Source organism: Dermacentor andersoni, chromosome 1, assembly GCF_023375885.2.
Source record: "Dermacentor andersoni chromosome 1, qqDerAnde1_hic_scaffold, whole genome shotgun sequence".
Classification (NCBI taxonomy): Eukaryota; Metazoa; Arthropoda; class Arachnida; order Ixodida; family Ixodidae; genus Dermacentor; species Dermacentor andersoni.
Genome location: NC_092814.1, coordinates 79,470,689 through 79,486,051, shown reverse-complemented (window position 1 = coordinate 79,486,051; position 15,363 = coordinate 79,470,689). Strand labels below are relative to the sequence as shown.

The window sequence follows — 15,363 nt, the reverse complement described above, 5'->3', positions numbered from 1 at the left end:
TAAGAGAGCCATAATCGATAAGGGCTGTTCAGTTGACAAAAACAATTACCCGGTCCAACTTGCGATGTGTTACCGCGCATGAGGAAAATGTTTAATGGACTATGGTTATAATGCAATGTTTCTATAATTATAGCCTGTTCCACATTCCTGAATGCATAGTTGCAGACAACTTGTCTGACACATGCAGCACTGAGCTTTCTGTATTTGTGGGAAACACTTATGGGCTCACTGTTTCAGTTGGTGTCCTTGAGATGGGCTCATAAAAATGGATGCGTGGCAGTCGAACCGTCCCTCGCTGCTGCGGCCTTGCTGCGCTGGTTACTAGTGATCACGTATGTCGTGTTCGTGTACTCACGCATGATTCGGTGATCGCGTTCAGAAAAAATGCGCTGTACACAAGCATATCTTCCATGCTACGAACTTTATCAAAGTCGATCCTTGTCTTCTTGCTCCACTTTTCCTCAGGGTTTCCTATTTACCCGCATAACCATGACTTTCTGGTGTTCTCTTCCAGGAAAACCGAGTCCATCCATCACGTGGTTCAGGAACGGCAAGGTTATCACCAACCTGACCCGCACGTCAACCCGTGGTAACATCCGCAGTGACGCTATCATCTCGAGGCTAGAGCGTTCAGACCTGCTCTCAGTCTTCACCTGCCAGGTGTCCAACAACATCTCGGCGGCCGTCGCTTCGTCCGTCAAGCTCGAAATGATCTGTGAGTGGCAGTGCCTATAGACCAGGGAGCTTTTCTGTAGGCTTCTTTCACATTCTAGTGCAAATGTACCTACTTGGAGTTACAAATATTCAAGGTTAATTTTCGGACAAATTGGCAGTGACGCCGTTTTACATTGTTACGTTGATAGCTTTGCTTGATTTACGCGAAACTTCTTTCGCTGCTCAACTAAAGAATTCATTGTAGGTTTGCGGTTAATAAGTGTAGACTCAAAAACCTGCTTTTATTTAGGTTGGAAAGTATTTTTGAAACGTCAGAGCGTTTTCCTGAAAGGCAGCACTATAGTCGTCAAGTTCTAATGAACACTGTCAGAAGAGCTCGGCCACTTTGCATTCAAAGTTGTTAGGACCATGTTATGACGGTGCGTTCGCCGGCTGCTATAAAGCAGCCACGGTGTCCGAAGTGTGCCGCAGCCAGGCAAGACTCGAATGGACCGAGCTATCAGCGTGCCGCACATCAGTTCTCCCTCTGATCAAGATGCTCTCTTCGTGATGATGATGATGATGATGATGGTGACGATGATTATGATGATGTTGTTGTTTACCGCTATTGCAGTGCGCCCTCTGGATGCCGTAGTGCGGCGCGGCGACACGCCCCTGTCAGCCGGAATCCCGGTGGAAATCGTGTGCGAAGCTATGGGATCCCGGCCACCGGCGACCATCAGCTGGTGGCGTAACGGCGTCCAGCTCAACCAGACCTTCAACCACGTGTCGGCGGACGGCAACGTCACCACCTCGGTTGTCAACTTTACGCCCACGAGCGCCGACAATGGCCTACAGCTCATGTGCCGGGCCCAAAACCCGCTGCTGCCCGGTGCGGTGGCCGAAGATGTCTGGGTCATGCGCATCTACTGTAAGTGTACCCGACTGAGTGCAGGCGCGATACTTCATCTTGCAAAAAACTTGCAGTAGATAGGAACTGGCCCAGCAACTTGCGTGATAGCCACAATAGAAATTTTGCTAAAATTCCTATATTTTCCTTCTTCATAGTACTAGAATGAAACTGCTTGATTTAACCAGCTCATGTTCAATGAGCATTCGAAGCAAGGGTCTACCTTTACCAAGGAACGCGTTTGCGACTGATCCTACGTAGCCCCGTGCCGAATGCGTTGGTTGATGTGCAGTTTCCGCCGAATCGAGCCGATTTATGAGAGATTCAACGCTGCAGTCTTTTTTCTTTTTTGTGCGAGCTTGGCTGCGAAATAGCAACATGAGCGCCGACGATGCCTTTGTTTATAATTATAGAAATCGGAATGTACATTTAGCGTCATCGTACCTCCGCGGTATAATCACTGTGTAATGGTAAGTGTGTTAAGTTCCTTGTGCATCAGCACAGACATGGCTCTTTTGGGAACGGAACAGAGCACGTTATCCGGAACAGGCGCAGATACAGGACTTCGTTCGCTCGCATGTGAACTTACATTTGCACAGTGTAACTCGACGGTATATACCAACGCTCATCTCCACAACTTGGATCCGAATCTACGGCTACGTATTCCATCAGAACTATCTAGTGCCAAGGAGATGCTTCTGTGCCTCATGTGACTTGGCGTGGCCTCCACGAATGTTTAATCATTTCGAATCGGAATACCGGACAGCCCTCCATGCGATAAATGTAGCTGCGAGGAAACAATCGCCGATGTTCTGTGGGAGTGTCCCCGCTTTAGTGCGCCTACGAAAAAACTAGAGTGTTAGACAGTCTTGACAAACGCCCGTTGTAGGAGGAAAGGGTCCTGGGACACTGTCCGAGATCGTCCTCAGCACAGAAGGCTTGTAAAGCGTTGTTGCGCTTCTTGAGGAGAACTGGTCTGAGAGACAGGCTTTGAACAGTGCCGTATTCTTCTTCACCCCCCCCCCTTTTTTTCTGCTATTCTTTTCTTTTTTTGTAATAACTCTTTTCTATGATCTTTTACTCCCTTTACCCCCCTTCTCCAGCACAGGGTAGCCAGCCGTACTGAGAACTGGCTAACCTCCCTGTCTTTCCGTCTATTCCTGCTTACTGCTTCTGTTGGGGGCAAGAGCGATGTGAAAACATCAAATGGCCCATTGAGCGAAAAAGCCGGCGCCTGTAGTCTGTGGCAGCGAAACGGCACCTAAAGTCCCATTGGCTGCGACGCCACACCACGAGCGCGCCTGGACGGAGCAGAGCGGGTCAAAGAAAACACCTGCCGCCACGATATTGCGTGAGGGGAGAGGGCATCGCCGCGACGACACGTCATCCGCGCGTTCCTCGTCCGCGCAAGCTGTCGCCGGCGCTCTCACTGCGCCGCGGTAAGGCCAAATCAAAACGCGCCAAGCGTCTCGACGCGCTCGCTTGCCTGCGCGGAGTTCATAACTCGAAGGACCGCTCAGCGGCGTTCAATTGCACATTAATGATTTCACATTCACAACTCAAAAGCGCTTGGGTGTCCTCGGATTTTTGTCGCTAGATTCAAGATATTCATCCCAAAATGTGCCCCGAAAAGCATTGGCATTGCTCTTAATTTTGTCCCGTAGTGCGCAGAGATGGCTTTTAAAGAAAATGGTAAGTGTGACGCCAGTGTATTTCGTAGCAGCTCTTGCTGGCAATTATGTCGATACTGGGTCGGAATTACTGGGTGTTTGCTAAATAGATATATACTAATTACATACCGGCAGCCGCTCCACAAGTGCAATGTTTCCTACTAGGCTACTGAATAAAAAATAATTAACATAATTGTATTTGTTATGTGGTTGAGCATTGTTACTTGTCGTGCTATTAATTTCTACCTTTTCAAGAAATTCGCATGAAGAGCAGGAATTGTGCTGTCTACCACAGGATATTCTTTCTTAAATTTCTTCCGAAGGAAAGCAAAAAAAAATGGGGGTAGGTAGAATCATTATACAGGGTGTCCCAATTATCGTGCACCAAGATTTAAAAAATATGCGAATGCCACGTACCTGGACAGAACCAAAGTAATGTTATTTGCCGTCGCTTGGAGATACTCAGATTATTTCTCGTATTCTGCCTAATTACACAATTAGTCTTAATTAATTATACTACTTCTCAAATATTATAATTAGATTAAAAGTGTCAATGAGAAAAGTGTGGAGCGACATGAAAAACTCCCGATACGGCTTTCTGTTGCTCAGTTCGTGCGACATAGAAGTTTTTTTCCGAGCGTGAAAGAAGCCCGCGAATACACGCAAACTGCCTCGAGCGCCCACTCACGCGGCAATTTTGGCCTAGGCCGCCCCGAGCCGTCAGCCGCGCCCGGCAGATGGCGACTCGGCGCGGCCTAGGCCAATCGCGTGAGGCGAAATTACCGCAAACTGAGCGCGCGTTTCGAACAACGATCTCCGATCGCGCCCCTGTTCACGCCAACAAACACCACGCGACAGTCTAAGGCTTATTCACAACAATCAAACCCCGGCCCTCAGTCCCCAGCAGCCGCGAAGCAACTGACCACGGCGGCGGTCAGATCTGTGACGCTGCAGAGGGTGCTAAGAATACCTGGCTCCGGACAGGCCGCCATTGGAATCTGAACCTGGCAACGTTTAACGTTAGAACGCTATCTAGTGAGGCGAGTCTAGCAGTGTTATTGGAGGAATTAGAGGGTAGTAAATGGGATATAATAGGGCTCAGTGAGGTTAGGAGGACAAAAGAAGCATATACAGTGCTAAAAAGCGGGCATGTACTGTGCTACCGGGGCTTAGCGGAGAGACGAGAACTAGGAGTCGGATTCCTGATTAATAAGGAAATAGCTGGTAACATACAGGAATTCTATAGCATTAACGAGAGGGTGGCATGTCTTGTTGTGAAACTTAATAAGAGGTACAAAATGAAGGTTGTACAGGTCTACGCTCCTACATCTAGTCATGATGACCAGGAAGTCGAAAGCTTTTATGAAGACGTAGAATCGGCGATGGGTAAAGTCAAAACAAAATACACTATACTGATGGGCGACTTCAATGCCAGGGTAGGCAAGAAGCAGGCTGGAGACAAGTCAGTGGGGGAATATGGCATAGGCTCTAGGAATAGCAGAGGAGAATTATTAGTAGAGTTTGCAGAACAGAATAATATGCGTATAATGAATACCTTTTTCCGCAAGCGGGTTAGCCGAAAGTGGACGTGGAGGAGCCCGAATGGTGAGACTAGAAATGAAATCGACTTCATACTCTGCGCGAACCCTGGCATCATTCAAGATGTAGACGTGCTCGGCAAGGTACGCTGCAGTGACCACAGGATGGTAAGAACTCGAATTAGCCTAGACTTGAGGAGGGAACGAAAGAAACTGGTACACAAGAAGCCAATCAATGAGTTAGCGGTAAGAGGGAAACTAGAGGAATTCCGGATCAAACTACAGAACAGGTATTCGGCTTTAACTCAGGAAGAGGACCTTAGTGTTGAAGCAATGAACGACAACCTCATGGGCATCATTAAGGAGTGCGCAATAGAAGTCGGTGGTAACGCCGTTAGACAGGAAACCAGTAAGCTATCGCAGGAGACGAAAGAACTGATCAAGAAACGCCAATGTATGAAAGCCTCTAATCCTACAGCTAGAATAGAACTGGCAGAACTTTCTAAGTTAATCAACAAGCGTAAGACAGCGGACATCAGGAACTATAATATGGATAGAATTGAACAGGCTCTCAGGAACGGAGGAAGCCTAAAAACAGTGAAGAAGAAACTAGGAATAGGCAAGAATCAGATGTGTGCGTTAAGAGACAAAGCCGGCAATATCGTTACTAATATGGACGAGACAGTTCAAGTGGCTGAGGAGTTCTATAGAGATTTATACAGTACCAGTGGCACCCACGACGATAGTGGAAGAGAGAATAGCCTAGAGGAATTCGAAATCCCACAGGTAACGCCAGAAGAAGTAAAGAAAGCCTTAGGAGCTATGCAAAGGGGGAAGGCAGCTGGGGAGGATCAGGTAACAGCAGATTTGTTGAAGGATGGTGGTCAGATTGTTCTAGAGAAACTGGCCACCCTGTATACGCAATGCCTCATAACCTCGAGCGTACCGGAATCTTGGAAGAACGCTAACATAATCCTAATCCATAAGAAAGGGGACGCCAAAGACTTGAAAAATTATAGACCGATCAGCTTACTGTCCGTTGCCTACAAAGTATTTACTAAGGTAATCGCAAATAGAATCAGGAACACCTTAGACTTCTGTCAACCAAAGGACCAGGCAGGATTCCGTAAAGGCTACTCAACAATAGACCATATTCACACTATCAATCAAGTGATAGAGAAATGTGCAGAATATAACCAACCCTTATATATAGCTTTCATTGATTACGAGAAAGCGTTTGATTCAGTCGAAACCTCAGCAGTCATGGCGGCATTACGGAATCAGGGTGTAGATGAGCCATATGTAAAAATACTGGAAGATATCTATAGCGGCTCCACAGCCACCGTAGTCCTCCACAAAGAAAGCAACAAAATCCCTATAAAGAAAGGCGTCAGACAGGGAGATACGATATCTCCAATGCTATTCACAGCATGTTTACAGGAGGTATTCAGAGGCCTGGAGTGGGAAGAATTGGGGATAAAAGTTTATGGAGAATACCTTAGCAACTTGCGATTCGCTGATGATATTGCCTTGCTTAGTAACTCAGGAGACCAATTGCAATGCATGCTCACTGACCTGGAGAGGCAAAGCAGAAGGGTGGGTCTGAAAATTAATCTGCAGAAAACTAAAGTACTGTTTAACAGTCTCGGAAGAGAACAGCAGTTTACGATAGGTAGCGAAACACTGGAAGTGGTAAGGGAATACATCTACTTAGGGCAGGTAGTGACCACGGATCCGGATCATGAGACTGAAATAACCAGAAGAATAAGAATGGGTTGGGGTGCGTTTGGCAGGCATTCTCAAATCATGAACAGTAGGTTGCCACTATCCCTCAAAAGGAAAGTGTACAACAGCTGTGTGTTACCAGTACTCACATATGGGGCAGAAACCTGGAGGCTTACGAAAAGGGTTCTGCTGAAATTGAGAACGACGCAACGAGCTATGGAAAGAAGAATGATGGGTGTAACGTTAAGGGATAAGAAAAGAGCAGATTGGGTGAGGCAACAAACGCGGGTAAACGACATCTTAGTTGAAATCAAGAAAAAGAAATGGGCATGGGCCGGACATGTAATGAGGAGGGAAGATAACCGATGGTCACTAAGAGCTACGGACTGGATTCCAAGAGAAGGGAAGCGTAGCAGGGGGCGGCAGAGAGTTAGGTGGGCAGATGACATTAAGACGTTTGCAGGGACAACATGGCCACAATTAGTACATGACCGGGGTAGTTGGAGAAGTATGGGAGAGGCCTTTGCCCTGCAGTGGGCGTAACTAGGCTGATGATGATGATGATGATGATGATGATGATGATGATGATGATGATGATGATCAAGTCACAGCTTCGTGTTACGGACGAAACTGCACGTCTTCTGCTTTCTTTTTCATTTTTTTTTTCAGCCAACATCAGCCTGGGGAAAAAAACTACTTTACAAGGCTAGTCTACGGAACTATGTTATTTGGTGCAGCAATAAAAAATTCGGGCGAAATGAGTAATTGTGTTTCACATTGAGCATATGTGCCTTACAGACAAAGCACGCTTTACAGGGTAGTTTGCAGTACTATGTTACTTGATGTCGCAAAAAAGTAAATAAATAAATGTGGGCGAAATGGGCAAGTTAGCTTTCTAATTGAACATATTACCCTTACAGCCAAAGGACGCTTTCCAAGACTAGTTTGCAGTTTACCTGCGAATATCGCGCACAATATGGACGGTCTTATAAACATTAAGTCTTACATAAGAGCGTCGACAGAACACACAGCGCGTAGCGAAATCATCCCTTGCAAGTTTAACATAAAGCTTTGTCCACCACCAGGATTCGAACTGTATTCAAACATGCATCCCCATGCAAGCCACACGCGCTATTCTCTGCGCTGTCGCGTAACATGCACGCTTGGCGATCTGCACAACTCATAGCGCTCCGCCCTGGCACTGAAAGTGGTCACAGCTGTGCATATATTACGATGGCCATGACAGTCATTAACGAACGAAGACGATGGTGTGTGCATCGTGAAGAATTTCTTTAGAAGATTGCGGTGCAAACTGTGACAGCCTGCTGCTGACAGTAAATGAGTTCAACGTCAGGGGAACCGCTAAAAACTGCTTATTTTCTTTTATTTTTTTCTTCTTTCTTTTATTATTATTTTTTAAAGCGTACGGCCTTTGTTGTGAGGTCTGCATTAAGTTCTGTGTTGTATACTAACGTACAAAACCAGACTGACGCGCTTAGGCATTATTTGCGGTGAAGCTCAAAGAGACAAAGGCAATATTATTGGCTCCTTACTTCAAGACCAATTTTCAGGCATTATTCACATACTATTTGACTGATGCTTTCGCCAAGTTTTTTGCAGTGGCGGCCTACCTCACCGTCGGGCTATTTTCATGAAAACCTCAACACAGTTACACTTCCAGGCTTCCATTGTAAAAATGACCATTCGAAGACCAAGTAAATTGTTATTTCTTATTTTACCTACTTAAGATTTGTTACACTCGTAGTGCGCGTGCTCTCACGCACTCTCACTTAGTAGACTATTCTGTGCAAGAAAAAGCCTTTTTTGAACCTTACAGAGCCCACGATAATGTTAGTCCTCGAGGCTTGAGGCACTGGCTTCTTTTTACGAGTAGTTCTGATTATTTATTTTCAACTGACAGCTATGCTTAAGCAGTGAAAACTCTACATTAAACTCCTTCTCGGCTCACAATCAGTACGAAATATAGTAATGTTCTAGAAGCACATTTCATTAGGAGGAAAGTTTGCACTAGCCTCACATCACTCATTGTTTCTCGAAGGTAAATGGTCGACATTGTTTCGAGTTCCTCCTCTTATCATATGTCACCAGAACTTTGAACGAGGCACAGTGCAATTTCGGAAGAAATACCGGAAGCCAGGAGTGGGTTGGTGCACCTGGCTTGCCAGGCAGCCGCCCGCCCACGTCGTCGTGGGAGGCTGCCTTGTTAGCGGAGTCGGCTCGGAGCAGACGGCTGCGTCTCCCGAGGCGTCTGCGACGGCCCAAGGGGGCTATCTTACCTGGGCTCAGAAAGAAGAGGGGGTGGGGTGGGAGGCGCTGCTATCTCCGCAGAGCGAGCTACAGCAGTTCACTGCGGCCTGAAGAAGATTCCGCGCAGCCCACTGAAGAGGCTTCCTCGCTTACAGCAGCCGGGGAGAGCAGCAGTTCTCCTTTGATACACCGGGCTGCGCTTCTCTAACGACGCTAAATCGTTTTTCACCGAGACGGAAGGAGAAAAGAGCGCCAATGTCGCAGCGGCCTCCCGCTTCGCGAAGATTAATCTCTGTCAGCGTCGTTTAAGGCGAGTGGCCGATTCCTCTTTCGCCTCACTCTCTTTTTGCGTGTGTGTGTGCGCGTGTGTGTGTGTGTGTATGTGCGCGCGTGCGTGTTGTCGCCCGTTCAGTTTTCTTTGCTTCTGCGTAGCCGGTTTAGCCGGAGCTTCGGTCACACCGACGACGACGAGCGGGCGTGCGTGAATTCAATCGCAGACTCCTGGCCGCCTTGATTGCGCGTCGCGCTCATGAAACGCGGACGGCCGCCGCGCCGAGTCCGCACATTGTTGAGGTCGGGCCAGCGCACCGGTCCTCTATCTTTCGCGCCCCATTGCACCGCGCGGCAGGACAGGTTCGACCCCGGGCTCACGTTCTGCTTAGCTGGGGAGGGTGGCCGCGTCTGCTCAAAAGTCCACAGCCACAGCGCCCGATCGATGGCTCACGCCCGCCGACCCATTGGCTCGTGACCGGTCCGTTCGCCAGCTCTAGTCAACCGCCAGGTGCGACCCTGCCACCTCGGGAATGCCGGGGGATGTTTCAAACTCACTTCGCAAGCGCAGCGGGTCGGAGTGGCACTCGCCGTGCCCCTGCTTTCGCTCTCCTCTCAGCTCTAAGCCTTTTGCAATCTGAGAAAAAAAGTCAATGTGCCAATACAACACTCTCTCACCGCATGCCGCCAGTAATGTGACAACGCACATTCTCAACTGCCTTTATTTTAATTTTTTTTCCCACAGACTTCTGAAGTAAGTGCTTACACAATCCTCTTTCCATCAGTTTAGGGGGCTGGTACAGAAAAAAACGAAATAGCACGTACGGTACAGATAGCTGGGGTTCGATTACTCTTGAATGTTGAGCAAATATCCAGGGATGCGCAACACCAAGGTGATTTTACAAGCAGTTGAACACTTGAGAGAAACAGTGAACGGTGGGCAGATCTTATGTCACGTGGGCAGTGTATATATTTTGAGTTCGTCATGGTTATACATGAAAATAAACCGGTTTGTTAGGGTATAATCAGTACAATATCTTCGAGAAATCACCCCTCTTTGCGCTCTCCTCGCTCCCCTCCCCCTCCACTTTTCCTTGCAATCAAGTAAAACCACAATACGTTACCATCTCATACATTCTATAAGCCGACGGTAGTAGGGCTAGATCTGTTTGATGCAACAAGCTGACGATCTTGGAATGTAATTAAGTTCTTGATTTAGAACCTTTTACTTTTAGCAACTATTCGCAGTATTGTTTATCTTTCCTTCATTATTCAACCAGGATTTTTTTTTTCATTTTTCAGCATTACTTCCAGCATTAGTCCGGTGTACACCTTTTATGCTGTGTATGCGTCTTTCTCGTTGGTTTTAGCCTTAGTTCATCCCGTACAAAATTTGCCCATCCCTTATGCTTGTTAATTTTTTCCAAGAAACTGTGACGATTCTTGGAAAAGCAGCAGGCGGGTTTAGCCTGGCGATCAAGGCCGGCAATTGTTCCACCCGAGTGTCTCTTACAATATCACTGGGATGTTTCACCACATGTCCATCAAACCAGTCACACTTAAGAACGCAATAAGAAGACATGAAGCTTTTTGCGGGCTATAACTGATCCTTCTGGGAACACAAGGCCTTGCAGGCACGCATGCGGAAGGTCCTTCTTCCGAAGGTTCTCCAGTAGAGCGTCCCTTTCATCTCGGTGTTTCAGGCACGACTGCAGAAAGTGTACAAAGCCTCCAGACTCGTCGCATGCCGTACAGTTCGGAGAGTCTTAAATAAGCATGCTGGTTTACTAGCAGATCCTGTCCTTATTCGATATATAAGTGATGCTTCCTCTCGACGAAATCTTTTGGTAACGCAGGGTATATGAGGTGGAATACAAAATGACCCTAAGTGATTTCGAATGTCAGAATTTTTAACTTGATTGCTCTTTGGGACCTTGACTTTGGGAGAAGGATGGAGCGCTGCGTATGCAAGAGCCTGAACTTTTTCATTGCCAGCAGTACCAATGTAGGAGGGAATCCACTGAAACCTTACTGTGAAGCCTTTGTCGCCGAGTTCTTCTACGAGGGCTGGTTAATTTGTGCAATGCTTTTCTTTATCTAAAAAGCTGCGAGATATTGCTTTCCAGAGGAAAAGAGCTGTAATAGCATGTCAAGCCTTTCCTTCGATAAATGCGTTCTCACAAGCACATCGTGACGCCTTTATGTCATTTACAACGTGTCGACACCATTTTCCCACGTGTAAAACTTTCTCGATGTCGAGAGACTGACATTCCCTCTGACAAGTATTTCAGGTTTATTTATCGCACACTCGCCGTGGTGGCTTAGTGGCTATGGCATTTGGCCGCTAGGCCCGAGGTGTCGGGATCAAATAATACCGGCCTCGGCAGTCGCATTTCGATGAGTCAAAATGTAAAAACCCCTCCGTACTGTGTATTAGGAGCACACGAAAGAACCCCAAGTGATCAAAATTAATCCAGAGTCCCCCAGTACACTGGACCTCATAATGAGATCGTGGTTTTGGCCAGTAAAAAATTAATTATTTATCGCGCGAGGAATCGGGCTGCATACGCAAATAAATCGGCTGTTTCACTGGTGTGCATAGTGTTCCAGTGCCTGCAACGCCCGAGTGTAGTCAGTCTACCTTCTTTCGCTGTTTTGCACAGTCTTCCAGTACTTGCAATGCCAGACTCGCCCTCAGCAAACCGGCTACGTCAAGTAACCTTTGGCGACGTATAATTCAATGCGCCACGTCAATGCAGTTGTATCGCCACTATTCTCAAGGATACCAGCTTTTACTAATTTCTAGGACGGGCATGCGATGTGAAAGCAAGAAAGAATAATACGTCATTGTGATCATTTTATTTCCGCACAAGGAGCATGCGTGTATGAAGCTTCTGTGCACTATCGGGTGGCATTCTTGTCATTAGTGCAGTGAAGGACCGTATGACTGCGTATAGTGCACAATGCAGCGCATATTCAATTTATTTAACCTGTGCTGTCATGACAGCATTGTTGAAACAAACTTCGCATTTATTCCTGCAAAACCTTCGCACAGTGCTGAAAGTACCTTCGATTCACCTTCAATTTTTGTCCGGTACATATTTTGTTCACGCTGAAGTGGATTTTGAAAACAAAATCTTTCTTGCCTCTTGTGACTGTCATGTTTCGGAGAAAAAGTACTTTCCGCGACTTTCGTCTGGGGGGGGGGGGGGGGGGGGGGTGTAAACATTTATTGTAGAACCAGCACTTTATGATGGCCGGGCCTAAGCCTCCCATGAGGGGACGTCGAGGGCTTGCCTCGCCGCCGCCTCACGGACGTGCTAGGTCGCCCAGGTTTAGTCGTCGAGGGTGGAGCTCCGCAGAGCCTCATGCAACCTCGACGAGAAGGTCGTGGTGTTAATGTTCGTGCACTGTGCTAGGAACTCCCACAGCCTACGCCGAAGGGTAGCCGGGTGAATGCCACAGCACCGGCAGTTGGGGGTAGTGTAGACGTCTGGAAATATAAGGTGGAGGCGGGCGGGTGAAGGGTACGTGTTTGTTTGTAGCAGACGCAGGGTGGTAGCCTGCGCCCGGCTGAACTTGGCGTGAGGTGGGGGGAAGGTTCGGCGACTGAGATTAAAGGCCTTAACGAGATCGTTATGAGTGGTCAGATTGTCACTGGTGTCCAACTCGTCTCCAGTGACCCCGGCGCGGTTGACTAGGCCTCGCGTAGCGGAGTGGGTGACCTCGTTGAGATTGTAGAGGTGTGGGTGGACAGGGCCCGCATGGGCCGGGATTCATGTCAGGGGGATCATGATGTCCTTAGAGTGTGGTGCCTGGCAGAGGATGCGAAGAGCTTGGGGAGAAATACGGCCTTTGCTGAAGTTAGTGACGGCTGAGCGAGAGTCACGCACGATGGTATGACAGGTGGGATGTAGAGTGGCCAGGGTGATGACCACTTCTTCAGCCGTCTCGGCAGTGGAGGTAGTGACGCTGGAGGCGTTGTGTAGGACTCCATCGTGTGTGGCGACGGCCACAAATCGTGTGCCATGGGAGTATTGGGCTGCATCAACAAATGTGACGCCAGGTACGTGAGCAAGGACTTTTATAGCTCCGGTCCGAGCTTGGCGCCGGGCCCTTTTATAGTCAGGGTGAATGTTTCTAGGGTTAGGGTCTGTGTAGATCCAGCTATGGATGTCAGTCGGGATCGGTTGTTCGAGGCCCTGTTGCTGATGGTAGGTGAAGCCAAGCGTGGGTAGAATAAAGTGTCCAGTTTCAGTAAGGGTGAGCCGTTGAAGCTGAGAGCGTTGTTGGGCTTCAATGAGTTCGGCAAAGGTGCTGTGAACTACCAGTTGGTTGAAGAGTTCAGTGCTGGTGTAATGCGGGAGGCCAAGTGCTTGCTTGTAGACCCCTCGTACGAGGGTGTCGAGCTTGTTTTGCTCAGCCCGGTACCAGTTGAGGTACGCAGTAACGTAGGTAATATGACATATGACAAGGGACTGCAGGAGACGGAAAAGGCTTTCTTCTTTGAGTCCCCCTCGTCGGTTAGAGATAAGCTTAAGAAAGCGTAGGGTGTTTAGAGATTGGGCACAGATCTTGTTGAGAGCCAAGGCGTTGGAGCCGTTGGTAGAAATGATGAGACCGAGGACCCAGATACTAGGGACGTGTGGGATAGGACTGCCATCTTGAAGGCGTAGGGTGAGGGCGTCACAGGGTCGGTAATCCGATTGGTGTTTGGGAGGGCGACCCCGCTGAATGGGCTTGTAGAGAAGAAGCTCCGATTTAGCAGTGAACAGCGCAGTCCGGTTCCTTGGAGATAGGCTTCAACCATGTCAATCGCCGTTTGGAGGGATGACTCCGCTTGACCATCACTGCCTCGTCTAGGAGTGTCAGTTTTTTACAAATCTTAGCTCAAGTTGCGTGAAATATCTTTTTTATATTGTAATCCAGCTGTATTAACAGTCACCGACGCCTTAACAACGTTCCAATCTAAACGAAAACAAATCAGTCGATACATTACTTTGGCATGAGTGCAGTAACAAATGCGCTTCATTACTGAACGAAAGCCGTTATTGCAGTGTCAGTATCAAAAAGCGTCATAGATTGCTTGAGAGCAAAGCGCCTAAAGCCTTATGGCTGCAGTAAGACGGCATCTTTGCCTTGAGTGATAATCATACGCACATATATACCCATGCAGCTTAAATGTGTTATAAAAGTTTTAGTTATATTATGTACGTTTCACTTCCAAAAGCCCATTCACGCGGACATGTGTGACCTCCAGTCCGCAGGAAGTATCTAGATAAAATTAACCCAATGCAGATAACACTCATGAAAGTTAAATAATATCATCGCCAGGTGTGCCCATTTTAGCCTTTTACTCTTCTGAAACGGAAGTGTCCCATAGAAAGGCGCTAATTTTCGCCTTCCTTATGTCCTACTCTTCGTTCCAGTCAACATAAACCAAAGCAATAACAGATATCAAATTTCTGGTGCTCTCTAGAGGTTATTCTCCATGGCCGCGAACCGTAATGAACAACCATCCACAAACGTCCAGGACCACGCCCTGCAGCCTCGGCTCTGACTCGGAAGAAACCGAGTCACCGATGGTTCTGCTGTGGTTGCGTTACACCCACCTACAGACTCCGCACGCACTACGCTAGTTTGGTGTTTCCAGTGTCGTTCGGGGAACACCCGCGCCTGGCCAATTCCCCGGTGCACCTTTCTGGAAACTTCTTTCTGCCGGGGAGACCGGGCAGCAGATGCGAGCGGCGTCCGCGGGGCGGGCCTCCTGCGGCGTCGCTCCGGCCGCGCTCGGCCCATACGTCGAAGCAAGCCGTCGGCGCTGGGTTGCCCAACTACGTGATTTTCAATCAATAGAGCTGTGATTAGAAGCAGCCAGGAGGCTGCGCGTCGCTTTAATTGTGTTACGCGCGAAGCTTGACGGCGGGGAGATTGAAAGGGGGCTCGCTGGCGCGCGGCCACCGGATCCGGCGGATTGTTCCCCTCCCGGCCGACCTGCTTTTTTCACCCTGCCGGACGAAGGAAGATAAATCCGCGCTTTGTACTTCTTATGGGCTGCCTCGAAGCTCCGCTGTCGCTCCGGCTGGTAGCAGTTTCAAAGAGCCCCGCGTTGCATTGTTAGTCCCCGCGCCCTACGCTATATAGCCTGATTTCGGCGCCTGCGTTCCTTACTTTCGTTACTTTTCCAGCCTGGTTACTTTCGTGCTTCTCTCTTTGACTGCATACTATGACCGCTGTGGCCGGCTTGCGTTACTCACCTAGACGGCGCGCACACAAAGCACGCCTCTCCTCGTTTAGAAAACGAGGCCAGCAAGAAGGACACCGGCCT

The 15,363-nt window shown here is 48.3% G+C and overlaps 1 protein-coding gene across 1 annotated transcript in view; it reads left to right on the top strand.

Moving 5' to 3' along the window:
• LOC126543242 (synaptogenesis protein syg-2-like) overlaps positions 1–15,363 on the top strand; it is a 523,643-nt gene that overhangs the window by 429,643 nt on the left and 78,637 nt on the right. The window contains exons 4-5 of the mRNA XM_072287533.1: positions 515–715; positions 1,289–1,585. Coding sequence (XP_072143634.1) covers positions 515–715; positions 1,289–1,585 — 498 coding nt within the window. The remainder of the gene's footprint in view (positions 1–514; positions 716–1,288; positions 1,586–15,363) is intronic.